The sequence below is a fragment of the Phalaenopsis equestris genome, unplaced genomic scaffold (assembly GCF_001263595.1).
Source record: "Phalaenopsis equestris unplaced genomic scaffold, ASM126359v1 Scaffold000259, whole genome shotgun sequence".
In the NCBI taxonomy this organism is placed as follows: domain Eukaryota; kingdom Viridiplantae; phylum Streptophyta; class Magnoliopsida; order Asparagales; family Orchidaceae; genus Phalaenopsis; species Phalaenopsis equestris.
In genome coordinates, this window is record NW_018164701.1 from 106930 (window position 1) to 124558 (window position 17629).

The following is a 17629-nucleotide window of genomic DNA, read 5'->3' on the forward strand; positions in this document are numbered from 1 at the left end:
GGAAACCCAACATTCAGAATTGCGAGATTCATGATTCTTTCGTTGCTCCTACGTCATTCTCCTTGAGTAATTGAAGCTTTTTATTCTTCTTTTGAAGGACCTAGATCCCACAATCAGTTATTTTCTTACACAAAGCACTTGAAGAGATTGCTATAATAATGATTTATCACTCTGGTCTGACTATTTGTCAGTTGGTGTAGTGTTAACTGAATTGAGACTTGAGACTCAACTTATTCCATACAACCTTTCGAAAATTGCTCAAAAAATTCTCATTCTTATTTGAAGTGACTGTATGCTAGGCCTTCTTAAGTATATTGATAACTTGAGAGGTAGGTTGTAGAGCAGACAATCCCAAAATCCACTTAGCTGGTGCTGGTATATGCTAGTATCAGTTCCTTGGGCTCACTGTCATTTAGAACAATCAATGTCAATCATGGTGGTGCTTTTCTTATCGGTCCGTTGGATTACTATTAGTTCTTCCTCATCTGTTAGAAGTGATATTCTTTTTTTGCATCCTCACATTCTTCAGTGTTTATATTTTTCACCGCTCCTTGCTTCGTGAATGAAATCAATCTTCTATTTGGGTAATCTGATACAATGTGCCCAAAATCATGACACTTGAAGCACTTTCTAGCTATGATAGATTAGAGAGTGCTAGTAGGCTCAACCTTTTCTCCACTTTAAATTTATTTCTCTTCTGGTGGGGCCGGTTAAGATGCTCCATCGAGTATTCTCTTGCTGCTTGATCCTGGGCTTGAATCCTATTTGAAGGGTAGTGTGGACCTAATACTACTATGTTGTCTCTAAACATTCAATGCCAGGGTTAGGACATACTGTAATGTCTAATAGGATTGCGACGACACCTCATTACCAATGGATGTTTAGCTCTACCAGCTCACATTTCAACTTAAAGTACTAGACTCAACAGTGTGCTCTTCTAATGAGAGATCCTGTTGCTGTAAGTGAAGTCTGAAGAAATAACCTGTCTGTAATTTGCTGGCACGTACTTGTGGTGCATCTCTCGTTTCATCTTAGACCATGTAGCAATTTTTTTTTCACTCATTCACATGGGTGTTGGACGGGACCCTAGACCGATTTGGTCCAATAGAGGGAGGGCCCGTGGACCCACTTTAGACCCAGGGTTATCGCCCAATTGGAGTGAGACCCACTCCTAATAGTAGTAGGCCTATTTGCATGTTTTTTTGATGTATAAGGTTTAGTTTTTAATTAATTTGAGTTTATAGAGGTGTCGATTTTTTTTTTTCAAGAGGTGCTTTGACTTTATCTTTTTCCTAAGGCGGTGTGTATCCCCTTCTACCCTTCCCTCACTCCGTCCCATCAATTCTCTTCACCCTCCTCGCTTTCCACTTTGCTGTCACCTTGCCAAATCCCTTCGCCTGCTATTAAATAACTCACATGACACTACATACAAGTTAGATCCAACCCTAATTCTAGTGTCGTGTTGTTATTTTGTTGCAATTTCTGACGCCTCTGCTGCTTAACTTTGAACTCAATAATAATATATGATCCTTTGGTTGCTTGTTAAATTTCAGTGTCATTTAATATCAGACCTAGCAAAATTCTTGTTCCATCATAGGATGACTTAAACTCATCAAACCGTAGCCAAATCTTAACATTACCTTAACCCCCCATTACTGATTTTTAAAATCAACATCCATATTTTTTTTCTTTTGCATCCTAAATCAGTCTCATTGACCCTCTTACACCTCTCAAATATAAACCCTAGCTATACTAACAAAGTGATAAGTGCTGGAAGCCGATCAAGAACTTATCATGGAAGAGATGCAATAAGAATTTTGTCGACTTCAACAAAGATGTTGAGAGATAACCGTCAATCGTGATATATAATTCAAAGAGTAGAGGGAGAGAGTTCTGAATTCCTTCCATAGGGGTGATTTCAGAGAAGAGAATGATAGGCCACTATGCTTTGGGATTCAATTTTTGAGGAGGCCAAGGGATGGAGTGACTATTGAAGGACATAGAGACATGGGGGTGAAGCTAGACTTATCGGATTTCGAGGGGAGGATGAATCCAAATAATTTTATCAAGTGATTACAGACCGTTGAGAGGATTTTTGAGTATAAGGGGGTACCAGCTGATAGGCGAGTGAAACCTGCTACCATAAAGCTGGAGAAGAGTGCATCTTTGAGGTGGGAGAATAGGAAAAGAGAGACAGGGAGGTAGGTACAAGATCTTTACTTCAGAGAGAATGAAGAAAGATATATAGAGGAAATATCTACCCCCACAGTTCTGCCGGAACATGTTCTTTAGGCCACATCACTTACATCAAGTGGAGTTATTAGTAGAGAAGTTTGCAGTGACATTTGAGCAGCTCATGCTGAAATGTGAGTTGAGGGAGCCATAGGAGACAACCATAGGTAGATATTTGGGAGGCCCGAAGTCAGCCATCAGCCATGTCATTCAGTTGCAACCTAATTGGTCATTGAGTGATGTTCAAACATTGGCCCTGAAGGTAGAGAAACAGTAGAAACAAATCAAGACCTTGTTATTATTCAGACAATCACCCATAGTAGGAGGAGCTAGTATGAGTGAACTTGAGGAAAGTGTGAAAACTGTCCAGAAAGATGATAGAGCTAATCAGAGTGGGAAGAAGCCCAAGATGAGAAATACACCCAACATAATGCTTGCAAAGATGTGTTTCAGATGTCAAGGGTTTGGACACTTTGCCTCCAGTTGTCCTATTACCATAGTTGTGTCTGTCACTGAGCATGTAGTAATAGAATAAGTGGACATTGGTGCTAGAGACATAAACGATTGTTATGATGTGCAGTACCAGCTTCTAGCTAATGAGGGTGCGATGCTTGTTGTTCGACGACTCTTTCAGGCAAAGGCTACGAGAGAGCAACTTTGCTTTCGCCACATCTTTTATATCCATTGCACTGTGAAGGGAAATGTATGCAACCGTATTATCGATAGAGGTAGTTAAAATGTGGTGTTTACACAGATGATGGATATGTTGAGTGTCACTACTCAGAGACAATCCCAATCATATTCTCTGATTTGGTTGAAGAAGGGGAACAATGTTAGGATTGATAGAAGGATGCCTCCTAGAGTTTTTAAGTGAGGATCAGTTGCATGACCAGGTGTGGTGTGATGTTGTGACCATGGAAGCTCATCACATTTTGTTGGGCTACTGTGATAGTTTGATCATTAGACTCATCGTAATGGGTTCAAGAGCACTTGATCATCAAGGATGAGAAGCTCATAGTTTTCCTACCTTCTGCAGAGTTCAAGTTTATATGTGCACTTGTCAAGAGGGGCCACAGTGGGATCAGTTTTGGTTATGTTAGGGGGTAGTGAGATAGAAGAGCTAAAATCAGACACAAGACAACCATTACAGAGAGAGTTTCATTAAATCCTGACTAACAACTTACCGCTAGGATTGCCACCGTTAGGGGAGGTTTAGCTTATCTTAACTTCAGAAAGGAATGAGCCAATCTCTAGCTACTTTGGGAGGACTCTGCGAAGTACATTTGATGTAATGTTCCAGTTCAGTTCAATAATGTAACAACAGATAGTTGGACGAATAGAGATGGTTAGTCACAATTTGGGAAACCTTTTCTGTTGTTTTGTGGGACAGTGCATCTGATAGTGGAATCTAGGTACTTTCAGAGATGCAATTGAAGGCGCTCTAATCCTGGGAGGTTAGAGATGTCAAAAATTGACCCGATACACGAACATGACTTTAACTCAACTAGAAAAAATTCAGGTTAGGGTTAACCTGAATATTTTGCAGTTCGGGTTCGGGTTGAGTTTTTTCGACCTGTTTATTATTCGAATCAGGTTCGACATGACTTAATTCGGGTCGATTCATTTTCGGGTCGGGTCCGTACCTGACCCGCTGACACTAGTTGACATCCTTAGGTGTCAAAAATTGACCCGATATGCCAACAAGACTTTAACTTGACTCGAAGAATCTGTGTTAGGGTTGAACCGAATATTTTTCGAGTCGAGTTTGGTTTGAGTTTTTCGACCCATTTGTTATTTGGGCCGGGTTGACCCGATTCAAGACGGGTCATTTTCGGGTCGTACCAGGACCCGACCCGCTGACTGAAATTGACATCCTGATTGGTGGTTATGACCGTTCCACCACCGTCAATGTGGCCAACTTGACACCATATAATGAGAGTCAGAAGCTTTGATAGATGAGGGAGAAGGGCAGTACCTTGGACTAGTGCGGTCCATGTTGAGGGAGGGCCGGTCGACCATCTCTAGGTCTAAGCAGGGCCCGCTCCTAATATAAGTAAGTCAATTCAGGTGTTTCTTAGATGTTTAGTATTTAGTTTTTGATCAATTTGAGTTTGTAAAGCCTCTTATTTCTCCTTTTTAGGGCTGTATCTAAGGACCCTGAGTGATGCTCCGACTGCATCTCATTCTTGAGATGGTGTATCCCCTTCTACTCTTCCCCCATTCTCTCTTGCATCAATTTCCTTCACCCTCGCCGTTTTCCAACTTGGTCCCACCTTATCGAATAACTTGGCATGCTGTTAACCCCCTCCCCTCGACACCACTTACACCTACATCCAACTCTAATTCTAGTTGTGTTGTTTTATTGTAATTTCATATTCCCTTGCTGTTTGTTATAATTTAAGAAATTTGAATTTAGTAATAATGTTTGTTTTCTTATTGTTGTTTGTTAAATTTTGGTATCACTCGTGCTGATGTTGCTATTTCAAAAATTTTCACCATAAGTGTTCATCGCGAGCTTGATGGTTGCTAGCTTTACTGTTATCTCAGGCGAATTGTCCTTATATTCGAAGATCCATTATACTGATGGAAACACTTGATAAATCCTATTGGCTCCGTGCGACCACTAAAATCCGACAAGTGTACTTTTACTCCAAGATCCCAACTTCTCTAATATTCCATTCCAAATCATCGGGGTATTAGTTCTTTGTCACTAGAAGCTTCCCGATAGAAGGGATTCACTTTATCTTCTTGATATAGAGAGTTACCAATGTGGCTATGGGTGACCTCACCGGATTGTCTCCTTTCAAAAATGCCAAGTGCTATTGCAGTTGAAGGATTACGTGATGCATATCCGTCATAGTAAGTCCTGGAAATCTTTTTGTGGATTTCTTCTTGACGGCATGACATCTTTTCCTTCAGATATGATTTTTCGGTGAGTGTAGGATTACAAATCAAGGTTGGTCGGCGGTTGAGGTTTTGATGGTAGGTGTTGGGGTAAAATTTTGGTGGAGGTAGAAATGCTAGATTTTGAAAATTTAGGGTTGGGGCTAGGAATTGTAGTAGGATGATTTGAGTATAGTGATTTTTTATTTTTTGAATTTTAGATTGGGACAAGAGAGAAATCTTGGGTTTGTCGTGCTCTGATACCAGATGACATTGTTCTAGGATTCCTGAAAGGTATTTTTTAGGGGATTTAGGGGGAAGTAGTTGTGGAATAGCGAGAGAATGAAATATGTGAGTTTGACGATGTTTTGACCTGGATAGGAGTCGATCGTGTCTGCCCCAGTTGAAATAAACAAAGAAAACTCTGAATCATCAATGTTTGAGTGGTGAGAAGATTCTGCCATTGTTCCCGAGTAAGATATAGACACACTACTTGCAAAAGGAGAATGAATTAACACTCCTAAGGCAATAAATAAAAGATTATAATTTTTATAATACTCGAAACAAATCAAAAGTCCCTCTTAATCAGCCGAAACACACATAAATAAACTCATAATAGAAAATAACTTTAAATACAAATAAGAAAATAGGAAATTAATAAAAAAAATGACAAGGTTATTGCAAAATTTTTCAACTGGATGGGAACTTGCTCGTTCAATCCTGAGATCGCGGGAGGTCCCATTTCCATGGTATCGTGGAAATCCCGGTCCCGTGAATCGTTGCTCCCTCATTATAGCCATTTGAAATTTGAGTTGGGAAGGAATGAGATTGATGCTCAGCTTGGTGAGGGGATTCGGTTATGAGGAGTTGTCGCAGGTAACTGTGGTTAAGCATCTACAGTTGGCTGTTTGGCGTTAAGATCGGCTAGGCTAGCAGTAGCCTGAGGTAGGGATGACCGGTCTTGCTCTGAAGGATGTGCCATTTGGTTGTTGCTAAGATACCATGCAGAAGTAGCAACAAGCTATATTAAAAAAGATTGAGAAATATTGTGGTCTTAGGGACATGAATGATATTTTAGTATTCATTTTCCATTGGTTTGCGATGGGAGCAGAACAAATGGCGCTGTGCCTACTCGCAATTGACATGTTATATCGGCTTTTTAGTGATGTTGGCCGTTATACCATATCAATTAGAAAAAGTGCCAAGAATTCTTGCTTTTGCATTTCAATATTTAATTGGCAAAAAAGAGGGAAATGTGACTGGTACGGATTCATCACATTTTCTCTACTCCATAATTGATGAATACTTAGAACTTGAAAATTGCAAATGATTCGATTTCAAATTAACAGTCTAGGCTTACATTTTCGTACCTTTTTCAAACTTTGCATTTTGTTTTCTTTTTGCAGGTATATGAAATCACAGGTCTCATCAGTAGAGAATTTTTTAAGGGTTATAACAGCCTAAGTAAGCCAACCAAAATTGAGTGGAATAATCGGTAGGTATTCATATGTTTGTACTTTTTTTAATTTTCATGATATAGTTTTTTTTCCATAGGGGATTGTTTGAATAATTTTTATGCAGGGGTTTTTCAACATTCCATGCTATCCTTGTAGCAGCCATTTCCTTCTACTTGCTAGTTTTATCAGATCTCTTTGATGAGACTGCAATTGGTTCTATAGTACATAGAAAGTCATTATTGTCAGATTCCTTACTTGGGGTGAGTTGTCTTTACAGATGCCATTGACAAGGTGTGGTTTTTGTGGGTTAGTGCATATCTTGATACAGTTTATTTTATTTTATTTTATTTTTTTGGTGCAACAAAGAAACATCCATATATCTTTATCAATATCTTCATATAATATTATTTTGGCTGGTTTTTTGTTTTTTGTTTTTTTTTTGCGTTGCAGAAACATGGTTTTTATTAATTTTTTTTTACAAATTTTCTATTTATTTGCCAATTTTCTATTGATTTTGTCAATGAACGCCCGATTTCATTCCTGAGATAGGCTTGTTTTGGTGTAAATTCTTACCAATTTAAAAAAAAAAATTGTACATTAGTTGGAATGTATAGAAGCTATGTATGGACAGGATGAGAGTTTGGTTCTCCCTAGGGAAAATGCAAAATCCACTATCTTCCCAACCTGCCTAAACGCGCCATTAAATGAAGAAAAAATAAGATAAGGAGGAATATGAAGAAGGCACTTGCATTTGTGAGCTTGTGGGGTTATCTGATGGACGAATCTTTGGTTAGGACCAATCCGTTATAGCACCAACTCTTTGCCCTCATCCTCCCACTTCACCGGAAAGATTTTTCAATCAATGATGAAAGAAATTTCTAATTATTGTTTTCCCCTCGCAATAAACGTGTAATTATTCGATGTATGATCAACCTCCTTCAAAATATGATGGAAATATATTGGATAATGAAGGCTTATGATGTATTTTTTTTTGTTTCTCATAACCTCACCATTGATCATTTTTCTTAAACTTAAAATATCTCAATTTCAACTGATGAATTATCATTTTTATTTGAAAAACTGTATTTTTTAATAGAATTAACATGAATTGATTCATAATGTCAACAGAGATTTTTGTAATTTTCTTACAGTGAATGCTTCTATTGATATATGCTTGCACCAAATTTTCATGGTTTCCATTCTCAATAAATGTGTAATTCTTCCATTTATTTTTATCTTCCTTCATAATATAGTTGAAATATTTTGGATAAAGTAGATTTGTCATCTACTTGTTAGTACTGGTTACTTTTAACTTCACCATTGATCTTTTTTTTTTATTATTTCTGAAATTCTGCCGGAAATTTCTAGTCTCATTTGATGAATTATCATCTGAATGTCAACATCAATTTTTATTTGTGAAAAAAAAATTCCTTATTTGCATAAAGTGAATTTTTTCAGATATTTATGTGGAATCTTCACAATTTGTTCTCATGAAGTTTCCATTGCTACATGTTTTGCATTATATTTTCAGTTTTGCTGTGCATATTGCTTCAAAGCATCCTTATCAATTGCTATGGCATTTTAGTAGCCGTGGCAGACCACCAAGGCAGGCACTCAATTCAATTTTAAGCCACACAAAAATAATTAGGCCTTTGTCTAGTTCTTTAAAATCTGTTCATGCTAGGCTCCGTATTCATGAATTGTCATCATTTTTTCTTATGCTAACCATTTGGTGTGTGGTTATCGTGCATCTTAATTCTCTATTCATTCATGTTGAGTGCCGTTTGAGATATTAAATTCATTCCATACAAATTTTGTTCACAACTTATATATTTTATTTTGTCTTTATAAGTTGCTTTGCCTTGACAGCCAATTTCACTTATTTACACAATTTTTGAGTTCAAAATTTTAAGTCCAAGGTGAAAGAGAGTCATTTTGAATAAAAAAAATAAAGATATATTAAGGGTCTGTTTGGGGCAGCTACAACAATTTGAAGCTGCTGCGGGTAAACTGTGCGTTTGGTTGTTTAACTTATTTTGTGCAGCAGTTGTGCTGCAACTTTTTATGAAAAGAAGACAATTTTGTCATTGAATTGCTGTGGTGTTTATTAGATAGCTATTCTGGGCCTAATAACTCATACATAAAAATAAAAATTACATTTAGAATCTTAAAAAACTCACAAGTTCAAATATTACATCTAAAAGTGACATCTCACTTAAGACTAATAACACAACAATCAAAATAAAAAAATAAAAACACAAGAACAACAGGTAAAATCATTAAAATATTAATTTTGAAATCGAGAAGATAAATTCTTTCCATGCGTGCTCACTATCTAAGGTAGAATCATAAAACTAATCAGCACACCTAAAAAAGTCATTGTTCTCTCCTGATCTATTCCTTAGACACCTATAAAAATTTCTCGCATAACTATTTTCTCTTCTTAATGTAAGTAGGCAAAACTACAATCCATTGTTGCAGTACAAGACTCTAGAATTACCAAAGCACTCAAGCTCATATTTCCTAAAATATGAAAACCACAAACATAAAATTAGCTTGTATTAAGAGTACAAAAATAAAGTTATACGAGGAATTAACTAATAAAAATAACATAATTTTATAAATAAAAATTCATAAAACTATGATGTATTAGAGTAAATATAAACTAATGAATAATCTGTCTTTATAAAATGACAGAAAATCTTAAAAAGGGGATCTTGATTGTTTTTAAACCATGCAATACTGAGTTTGTACATGTCACAAAAGCATACCGGTACAAAGACCCTCTAGAAGAACTCTTGTATTCATATGATTAAAATAGAAGGGTGTCTTGGTTGCCTTCAACATTGTATGTCAGAGAGCATATTGTTGCAATAGCTTTCTAGAAGAATCCCAACAGTTATATGACTAGAAAAAAAGGGGATCTTGGTTTCTTTGATATCGATTTCATATATGTTAAAATCTATAACAACATAAATGCTATCCAGAAGAATCCGCAAGATCATATATCTCATCATTGACCTTCAAACCAAAAAAAAAAAAAAAAACCATGCAAAAAAAAACTTTTATTACACTCACAGTTGCCTAGGAGGCCATCTAAGTGAGATAAAATACAAGATGATAGAGTGAAAAAAAAAAAAACACCACAACAAATCATACAATATTCCACATAAGTATCATTGCATAAAGAGTCAATATTAAGAGATTAATGATATCTTCTTATACGATATCATATAAGCATCTTACATTAAATATTGCATATGTAATCTGCTATTGTAGCAGAATCATATCTCCAACACCCTTGCCATTTACGTATAAGCGTCACGCAGCTTGGAATTATTTGGTAATATTGACTCTCTCAAATGGTACTCTCATGCTTCTGGAGAAATAGTCGACCGATTTTTGTCAGCTTTATGAAAATCAATGTTTTATATTATAAGATGCTGACGAATATATGTGTGGAGAGCCATTATTGCAGCCATAATCTTCACCTGCTTTCTGGATGGATATGCAGGCATGTCTAGAAGAGTCCCCCATTTCTTTTTCCACGCTCTAAATATTCTCTCAATGACACCCCATTGAAAAGAGTGTCGCCTGTTAAACATTTTCTTTATTCCCTAACAACTTGGCTAGCCCGTTCAAAATCGGGGAGGTGATATCTTCTGCTAAGATATGCCTTGAGAAATCCATGCTGTAGGAGACAGCCAACATCAACCAAATAATATTTTCCTGAGTAAAAAAATACCATCATACATTTTGGCATATAAGCTAAGAAATTTTTATGTTCATGGTTTCTAACCTAAAGGTAGCATGGGAAGATTATGATAACAATTTCGCATAACAAAGTAAAAATCCGACTATCATGTGTACTGCCTTTCCATCCAATCATTATTAAAATAAAAAAATATGTTGAAATCATATACAACTATAACGTTTTGTGTAGGTGAGCCACACCTCCCGATATACAATTTTTTTATTTTGATGTACCTGTACATCAATATGTGTTCCATTAATAGCACCAATGCAATCCTATAAGATATTTACATTGATTGATTATATTTAACATACATTATAAACAACAGTGAATAAAATATATCTTAAAGTATGACATGTATATGAGATTATTCAAAATTTCTTTGGGTATCCTTTGAAATGTAAGGTCTTTTGTTGTAATGTTTTTTGAACCAAAACATCCAAGTCAGTTGAGAAATAACTATTAGTTTTTATCGATGAATGATGTAATTGCTCTATGACAGACCTGACTGACTCATTTTGTGATATAATATAGAGGGTTATTGCAAGCACTTCTCTCAAATTAATTTTGGAGGATCCATAGAAGCCATGATTTTGTTGCAGTCTCTCTAGTTGATTTTGGAAAACTTCTTGGGTCATGCGTAATATGTGAAATCTAATTAGGTGACCTATGTATGATGATTTAATGCAAGGTGTATGCACAATATATGAGTTACATTACTCATATATAATGCATATGATTGCTGTGATTTTTGTTTTCTGACGCAATCTTTCACTGCTATTCATTTATTTATCTTAAAAATAATTCAATATCAATAAAATGAGGAAATAACATCTAATAAACATATCTTACAATATAAATATAACAATGAATACATGCAGAGAATACATCAAAGCCGTTGAATGTTGCAATGACATTAAAAAACTTACGATTGTTGTAAAAAAAAATTAATGTAATCTGGCCTACGCTCAAGGTCTGAACACGAAAAACTCTCTTTATTGGATTTTTAACAACTTCATGAAACTCAAATATAGAGAATTTTTTTAAATAAAGTATGGAGTTTCTCATGGTATTTTCATAATTTCAAGAACAGATGGTGGTGGTACAATTGAAATGCTTGGCTCGGTGGAAACACTACTGCATGCAGGAACTAATTCTGAAATCTTATTTCATAGGAGTACTGTGCCATCTTTCTTCTTCCTCTCCCTCTTAGGGCGCAAAGATGGTTGGCTCCAAACACCATAAATTCTCTCTTTGTTGGATATTCCAACAATTTTATGACATACAAATACGCATAAACATTTTTTTAAATTTCTAGAGTTTCTCGTAGTATTTTCATAACTTATGGGAACAAATGTTGGTGGTGCAACTGAAGTGCTATGCGTGGTGGGAATACTAATGCATGCAGAAGTTAGATCATGAATCTTATTTTGTAAGAATAACGTGCCATCTTTTTCTCCCTCTCCCCCTAGGGTGTTAAGATAACCAATGTTTTGTATAACTAGATCCAACATGTTCGATGATAATTCGTATGAATCTTCACTTGAGTCAGCTCTGTGCTCGGAACCTACAAGTTCAGATACGTCATTGCTTGGTATTTGACTTGGGCTCCATGCATGAATATTGTTGGCAGTGACCTCATCGAACATTTGGTCCAACTTTTTTTCCAACTCTGAATCAATGCCACTAAATTAAAATTTTTTTTTCATTTGACAAGACCTATAAATGAGAAAAAATAAGAAATATTGATTTATAGTTTTCTTTAACATAAAAATGTGGAATTGTCTAACTGAAAAACATAATTTCACCTTCAGTCTTCCTTTCCACAATTGTTCTGATGCATCAATAGTACATTTTGTGTGATCCCAACAAAGAGCATTAGCTCCTTGTTTTAGTTCTTTTCATAATTTAATTGATCCTACTTGTTCTTCAGATGCATCATATTGTACTCTTGTTTAATTTTTTATGATGCTCTACCACTACTTTTTGTTGAAAAACGTCATGAATCTATTGCTCAACTCAACTTCTTTGAAACATGGGCCACAATATATCATCTTTGTATCTCTTTCCCACATTGCAGATACACTTCTTTCTCTTGTCTTGCCCATTTGAACCTTTAATTTTGAAGAGAGTAAAATAAAATTAAGGTGCAAATCGTAAACACTGATTTCAGAATATGATAGACACCACACGCCCAACATCAAGTCTCAACAATCAAAGCATGAGAGGTATTGAATTCATAACTGTGAAAACCAAAACATGAAGCCCTGAAGTCAAATGTTCTAATTAATTACAATACCAATTCAACTTTCTTAAGAAAGCCCCAAATCATAAAAAAATGATTTTCAGAAGAGGGTGGACACAATGCACCACATTCCCAACATCTAACCATCACAAGAAAAGCATAACAAGAAGGTATAGAATTCATAACTATGAAAACCACAACTTGAAGCTTTGAGGTTCAATGCTTTGTGTAAAGACGATAGCACTTCTGCTTTCTTAAGAATGCCCCAAATTCTAAACACTGATTTCAAAAGAAGATGAACAAATTGCACCACACTCTCAACATCAAGCCACCACAACATAACTATAGCAGAGATATATAATTCATAACCGTGAACCATAGTAAAAGCATAATGCATATCATTTACTTATCCACACTCCCAATATCAAACACCAAAAATTGCGTCACCACAACAAAGCTACCACAGAGAACTTCTCTCCCAAATGCAAATCAACTATGTAAATATGCTAAACACAAGCCCACAGAAAATGGAAACCAACAAAGATGCAACAGCATGGCTAATCGAAACCAAGAAGGAAAAAATATGAAAAATGTAGGGCATAGATCTCCAAACCAACGCAGAGGCAACGATTGAAAACTAAACCACAAATGGCCACCAAATTGGCAGAGATGGACAAACATACCCTAAATCTGGAAGCAATGCTTACCAAAAAAAAAAAAAAAAAAGGCAAATAAAACAATCCACATTGGGTATAGATCAAATATACCTTCCGGGAGATTGAAGAATAGAGGGGAGATAAAAAGAACGAAGATCAAAGATATCTCGCGCGGGATCCGTCAAGCTATCGGAGATGAGAGGGCAAAGAAGTCCACGTTAGGGCAATCTGCGGAACGTTGGGGTGCAGGATGAGGGGGCCTACGGGAGTAAAAACTTAACAACAAAACGCGGAACGTGGGAGATGTGGCATGAAATGAGTAATAAACTGCACCACATCTTGTTAAACGTGGACGAAACACATTATACAAATACCAAAAATTCCGTCTCCACCCTTCGCTGCTGACTCACAATCTTGCCAAACAGGTAGTAAATGTTGGAGGTTAAAAACACGTGAGCAACTTAAGGTTTATTTGCAGATGCATCTTTCAATCCAAACATTGATCATTCACAGTGTTTTAATATTGCATCTTGTTCATTGAATGGAATTCTATCAAACATAGCTTGTGATAAGGGTCGAACCAAAAGTTTTTTGATGAAATAAACAATTCCTTTTCTTATTACAGACTTTATTGTGCTACTTGTGGGTAAATTACTAATTAACTGCCCTATTGGAATGGATCAATGATTAAGCTACATGTATCAAATAAGGAAGCTTGAACTATTTTGAATGGCTGCAAGTTGAACATCTAAATGGTAAAAATGATATAGTACAAAGTTGGATATAGACTCGCAAAGGATTATAATGAATAAAATGATAACTTTTATACAACTTCTCGTTTGTTGTACCCCATCTTGTGTGTAAAGATGCTACTTTAGCCCTACTACTCATCCTCATGGCTTGACTCTTGGGCGTATGGGTATCAAATTGGGTTTTTAGGTCATTTTCGGTTATAACCCAAAATTGACCTAACCCAAAACAGTCTAATCTGAACACAATCCATTATTAAATGGGTCAGAAAGTCTAACTTGACCCACCTTTAATTTGACTGGCCTAAACTAGCCCGTGTAACCCTTTTAACATAAGGCATAACAATTATTCAGGTCAATTTTAATTTGTAGGTCAATGTTGGGTTGAAAAGTTACTTTGAACCTGACTCGAAAAATTAAACGGATTAGGATTGGAGACCTGAATCCGACTAAAAAATATCCGGTCAACCTAAACCTTAATTTTTTTAGTATGTTTCGGTTGGGTTGGACTGTGGGTCAATATTTGACACCTGTACCTATGTGTATGGTTCCTTGCGATCCTTGTTCTCGAGCCCTGGCACATAGTGTCTGCCTTTCAATCCTTGCTCTAGTTTTAGCTCCATATGTTGTGCACTCGGTAACCCATCTGCTATAGCAATTTAATTGCTCTTTGTTGCTTGCTTCTGGTATCTTTCGACCTGTGTTTGCTCTGTATTGCCCGTGCCTTACCTCTTTTGCAAGGCGCCAGACTTTCTATTGATGCATTTGTGCTCATGCTGTCTTCGTCTTTGATGCCTTGAAATTTGCTTTGACTTGTAGACTTTTAATATTTTTTTTTAAATTGTGTCTATGTGCTTTTCCACTTCCTTTGGCTTCAAATCATTTCTAGGTATTCATGCTAACTTTTTGGTTGACTGCTCCTTAGGCAGTTTCTTTTAATGATTTTGTTACTTTTTCTTAATCGGATAATTTTTTAGCCTCCATCAATTCCGGTAGCCTTTAATTCACCATTAATTCTTCCTCCTATTGTTAGAGCACCTATTGCTGTTGGTTCTCCTCCTAGAGGCACTCGATGATCCTTCACTTATGTTGTTTGGGGGTTGATGGCATCAAGATCTTAGCCGGCTTTGTCTATGTACTACCCTTTATTTTCTTATCAAGTATGAGATCCCCCTCAACCTGATCAGCCCTCTACTTTTCAGGTTAAACCTGCTCTTATTTTTATTGATTATTATATTTCTTAGCTAACTACTCCATCCTCTTTCTTTATAGTGGGCAAGTTCTCCATCTTGAGATCATGCATACATTTATTTCAGACTTGCATATGACTGAAGAATATTCTTTTGGGTATCTTCATTCTCACCATATTATTTTCAACTTGTTTAAGCAAATTGTTTTAAAACTCTTCTTACAATGATCCTACTATGTGTGCAGCTTTTTTGATGCACATGTTAAAGAGATCTCCTTTTTGTTAATCATACATGGAACCTCCTGTCACTCTGTTTTGGATTTGTTTTTCATTTCTTCATCTACACTACTCGAACCAGATGACATTGTATTTTAAAGGTTCTATCTCTGGCAAGCTTTTGCAAACAGATATTTTTGTTGCTCGCTATTCTAGATCATTTGTGATGAGAGTTATGATAAAAATGGATGTTATTATTCATTTAGATAGGCAGAATAGGAATAGCTCCTTTTTTATTATTGGTATTTGCTGAATGATGAATTTGAAGGCATTCCTTTGCAGTACCCTTTTTACCAAATTTTTTCATCTTAACCGAGAAGTGTTTCATAGTTCACTCAGAATTGAGGAATCATTTATTATTGATCATTAAATTCATAATTTAGGGTAGCATAGAACTGATTAAAATATATCTTCATATATGGTAGATGTAGTAACACCATCTTCAATTTGTGCATGCAATTTGAAACAAACTTTAGATGGTATTATGGAATTAATGACCATCATGAGCTGGCATAGAGGCTAGTGTGCAATGGCAAAAATTTTTGATGGTGTGAAAAATTGAATATTTATCATAATTTATTTATAAATAAAAGTGTTTTTCTTAGAAAAAGATATTCAACATAGCTGGGTGAGTTATTTTGATAAATTTTTCATAGCTGGGTGAGTTATTTTGATAAATTTTTTAATGAAGTTTCTGAAAATATGATCGACCTTAGTGATCTTAATATCGTTAATAATAATAAAATGTTTCATTTTTACCGTCGTATTAGTAAAAAATAAAGTTGAGGAGGATTTAAAGAAAACGAAGAGTGGAATGTCTGAAGGATCTGATGATATTTCAATTGAAGTGTGAATTGAAGTGTGGAAATCTTGGCCTACTAAACTCTTTAATATTATTTTAAAAACTAAGAAGATGCTTGAGGAGTGGAGGAAGAGTATTTTGGTCCCCATTTTTAAGAATAAAGGGGATGCACAAGACTGTGCAAATTATAGAAGAATTAAGTTGATGTGTCATATTTTAAAATTATGGGAGAGGGTAATTGAACATAGGTTAACACGCATTACTAAGATTTCTCATAATCAATTTGGATTTATGTCGGGGAAGTCTCTTATGGAAGCTATACATTTATGGAGAGGATTGATGGAGAAGTTTAGAGATAATGAGGATTTATATTTGATTTTTATTGATGTAGAAAAAACTTCCAAGAGATATCCTTTGGAGAGTTTTTGAGAAAAAAAGTGGTGATATGACTTATATTCAAGTCATTAAAGATATGTATACTAGAGTTGTTACTTGTGTTCGAACTAAAGGAGGATTGAATAAATATTTTCCTATTTCTATTGGATTACATCAGGGATTAGCTTTATGCCCATATCTTTTTGCTTTAGTTATGGATGGTCTCTTTACCCTTCAGACATCTCATCTATATTTCCACTGATAGGCATCTCATCTCTATACCCTTCAATAGACACCTCATCTTTGTATTCTTCAGTAGACACCTCATCTCTGTATCTTCCAATAGGCACTTCCTCTCTGGTTTTCTGCTGATACTCGTCAGCCGTTAAATTGGGAAATAAATAATTGATTTAATATAATATAGATATAGTTTGAATTTTAATTGTTTAATTTTGAAAATACGAGACTGAACCGATCCCATATGGACGATAGTTTAAATAAACAATCACAACACTACAAGTGACATACCTATCCCAAGAAATAGACATATCATTTATCCGTGAGGCTCGATCAAATAAACTAGAGAATTTATGATATCTGTTTTAGTCTGTGAATATTTATGTTGACCGACAAGTTCCCCTAGCTAATATTAAGATTTAGATGGGGTTTATGTTACCTGAGTTTTTAAAGCTCCCTATAGAGGCAAACCCCTTTAGTTAATTACCACTCAAATAACTGAAGTCACTTAAGAGAACTCTCGATGATGATCAGAGGTATCTATTTTCATGAATTCAAAGTTCAGAGTTTTCAAGGTTGGACATAGAAAATTCAAGTGAGGAAAGAGACCAAATAGAAATATTTATTTCTGGAGTCAAAGGAAAGAAAAATAAGGGATGCCACAGATTCTGAGGAGAACCTCAGTGACTTCCCAAGCTATCCTATTGTTTGGCTTAAATTTTGAGAAGATATTATTCGATGTTTCATCCTACCAGTTTTATTATTTAGGACTTA

At 35.6% G+C, this 17629-nt stretch overlaps 1 protein-coding gene across 3 annotated transcripts in view; it reads left to right on the plus strand.

The window, feature by feature from the left end:
- LOC110024585 (transmembrane protein 56-B) overlaps positions 1 to 17629 on the plus strand; it is a 65758-nt gene that overhangs the window by 10655 nt on the left and 37474 nt on the right. For all 3 annotated transcript variants that reach the window (XM_020724632.1, XM_020724633.1, XM_020724631.1), the window contains exons 3-4: positions 6522 to 6610; positions 6697 to 6832. In XM_020724632.1, the coding sequence (XP_020580291.1) occupies positions 6522 to 6610; positions 6697 to 6832 (225 nt within the window). The remainder of the gene's footprint in view (positions 1 to 6521; positions 6611 to 6696; positions 6833 to 17629) is intronic.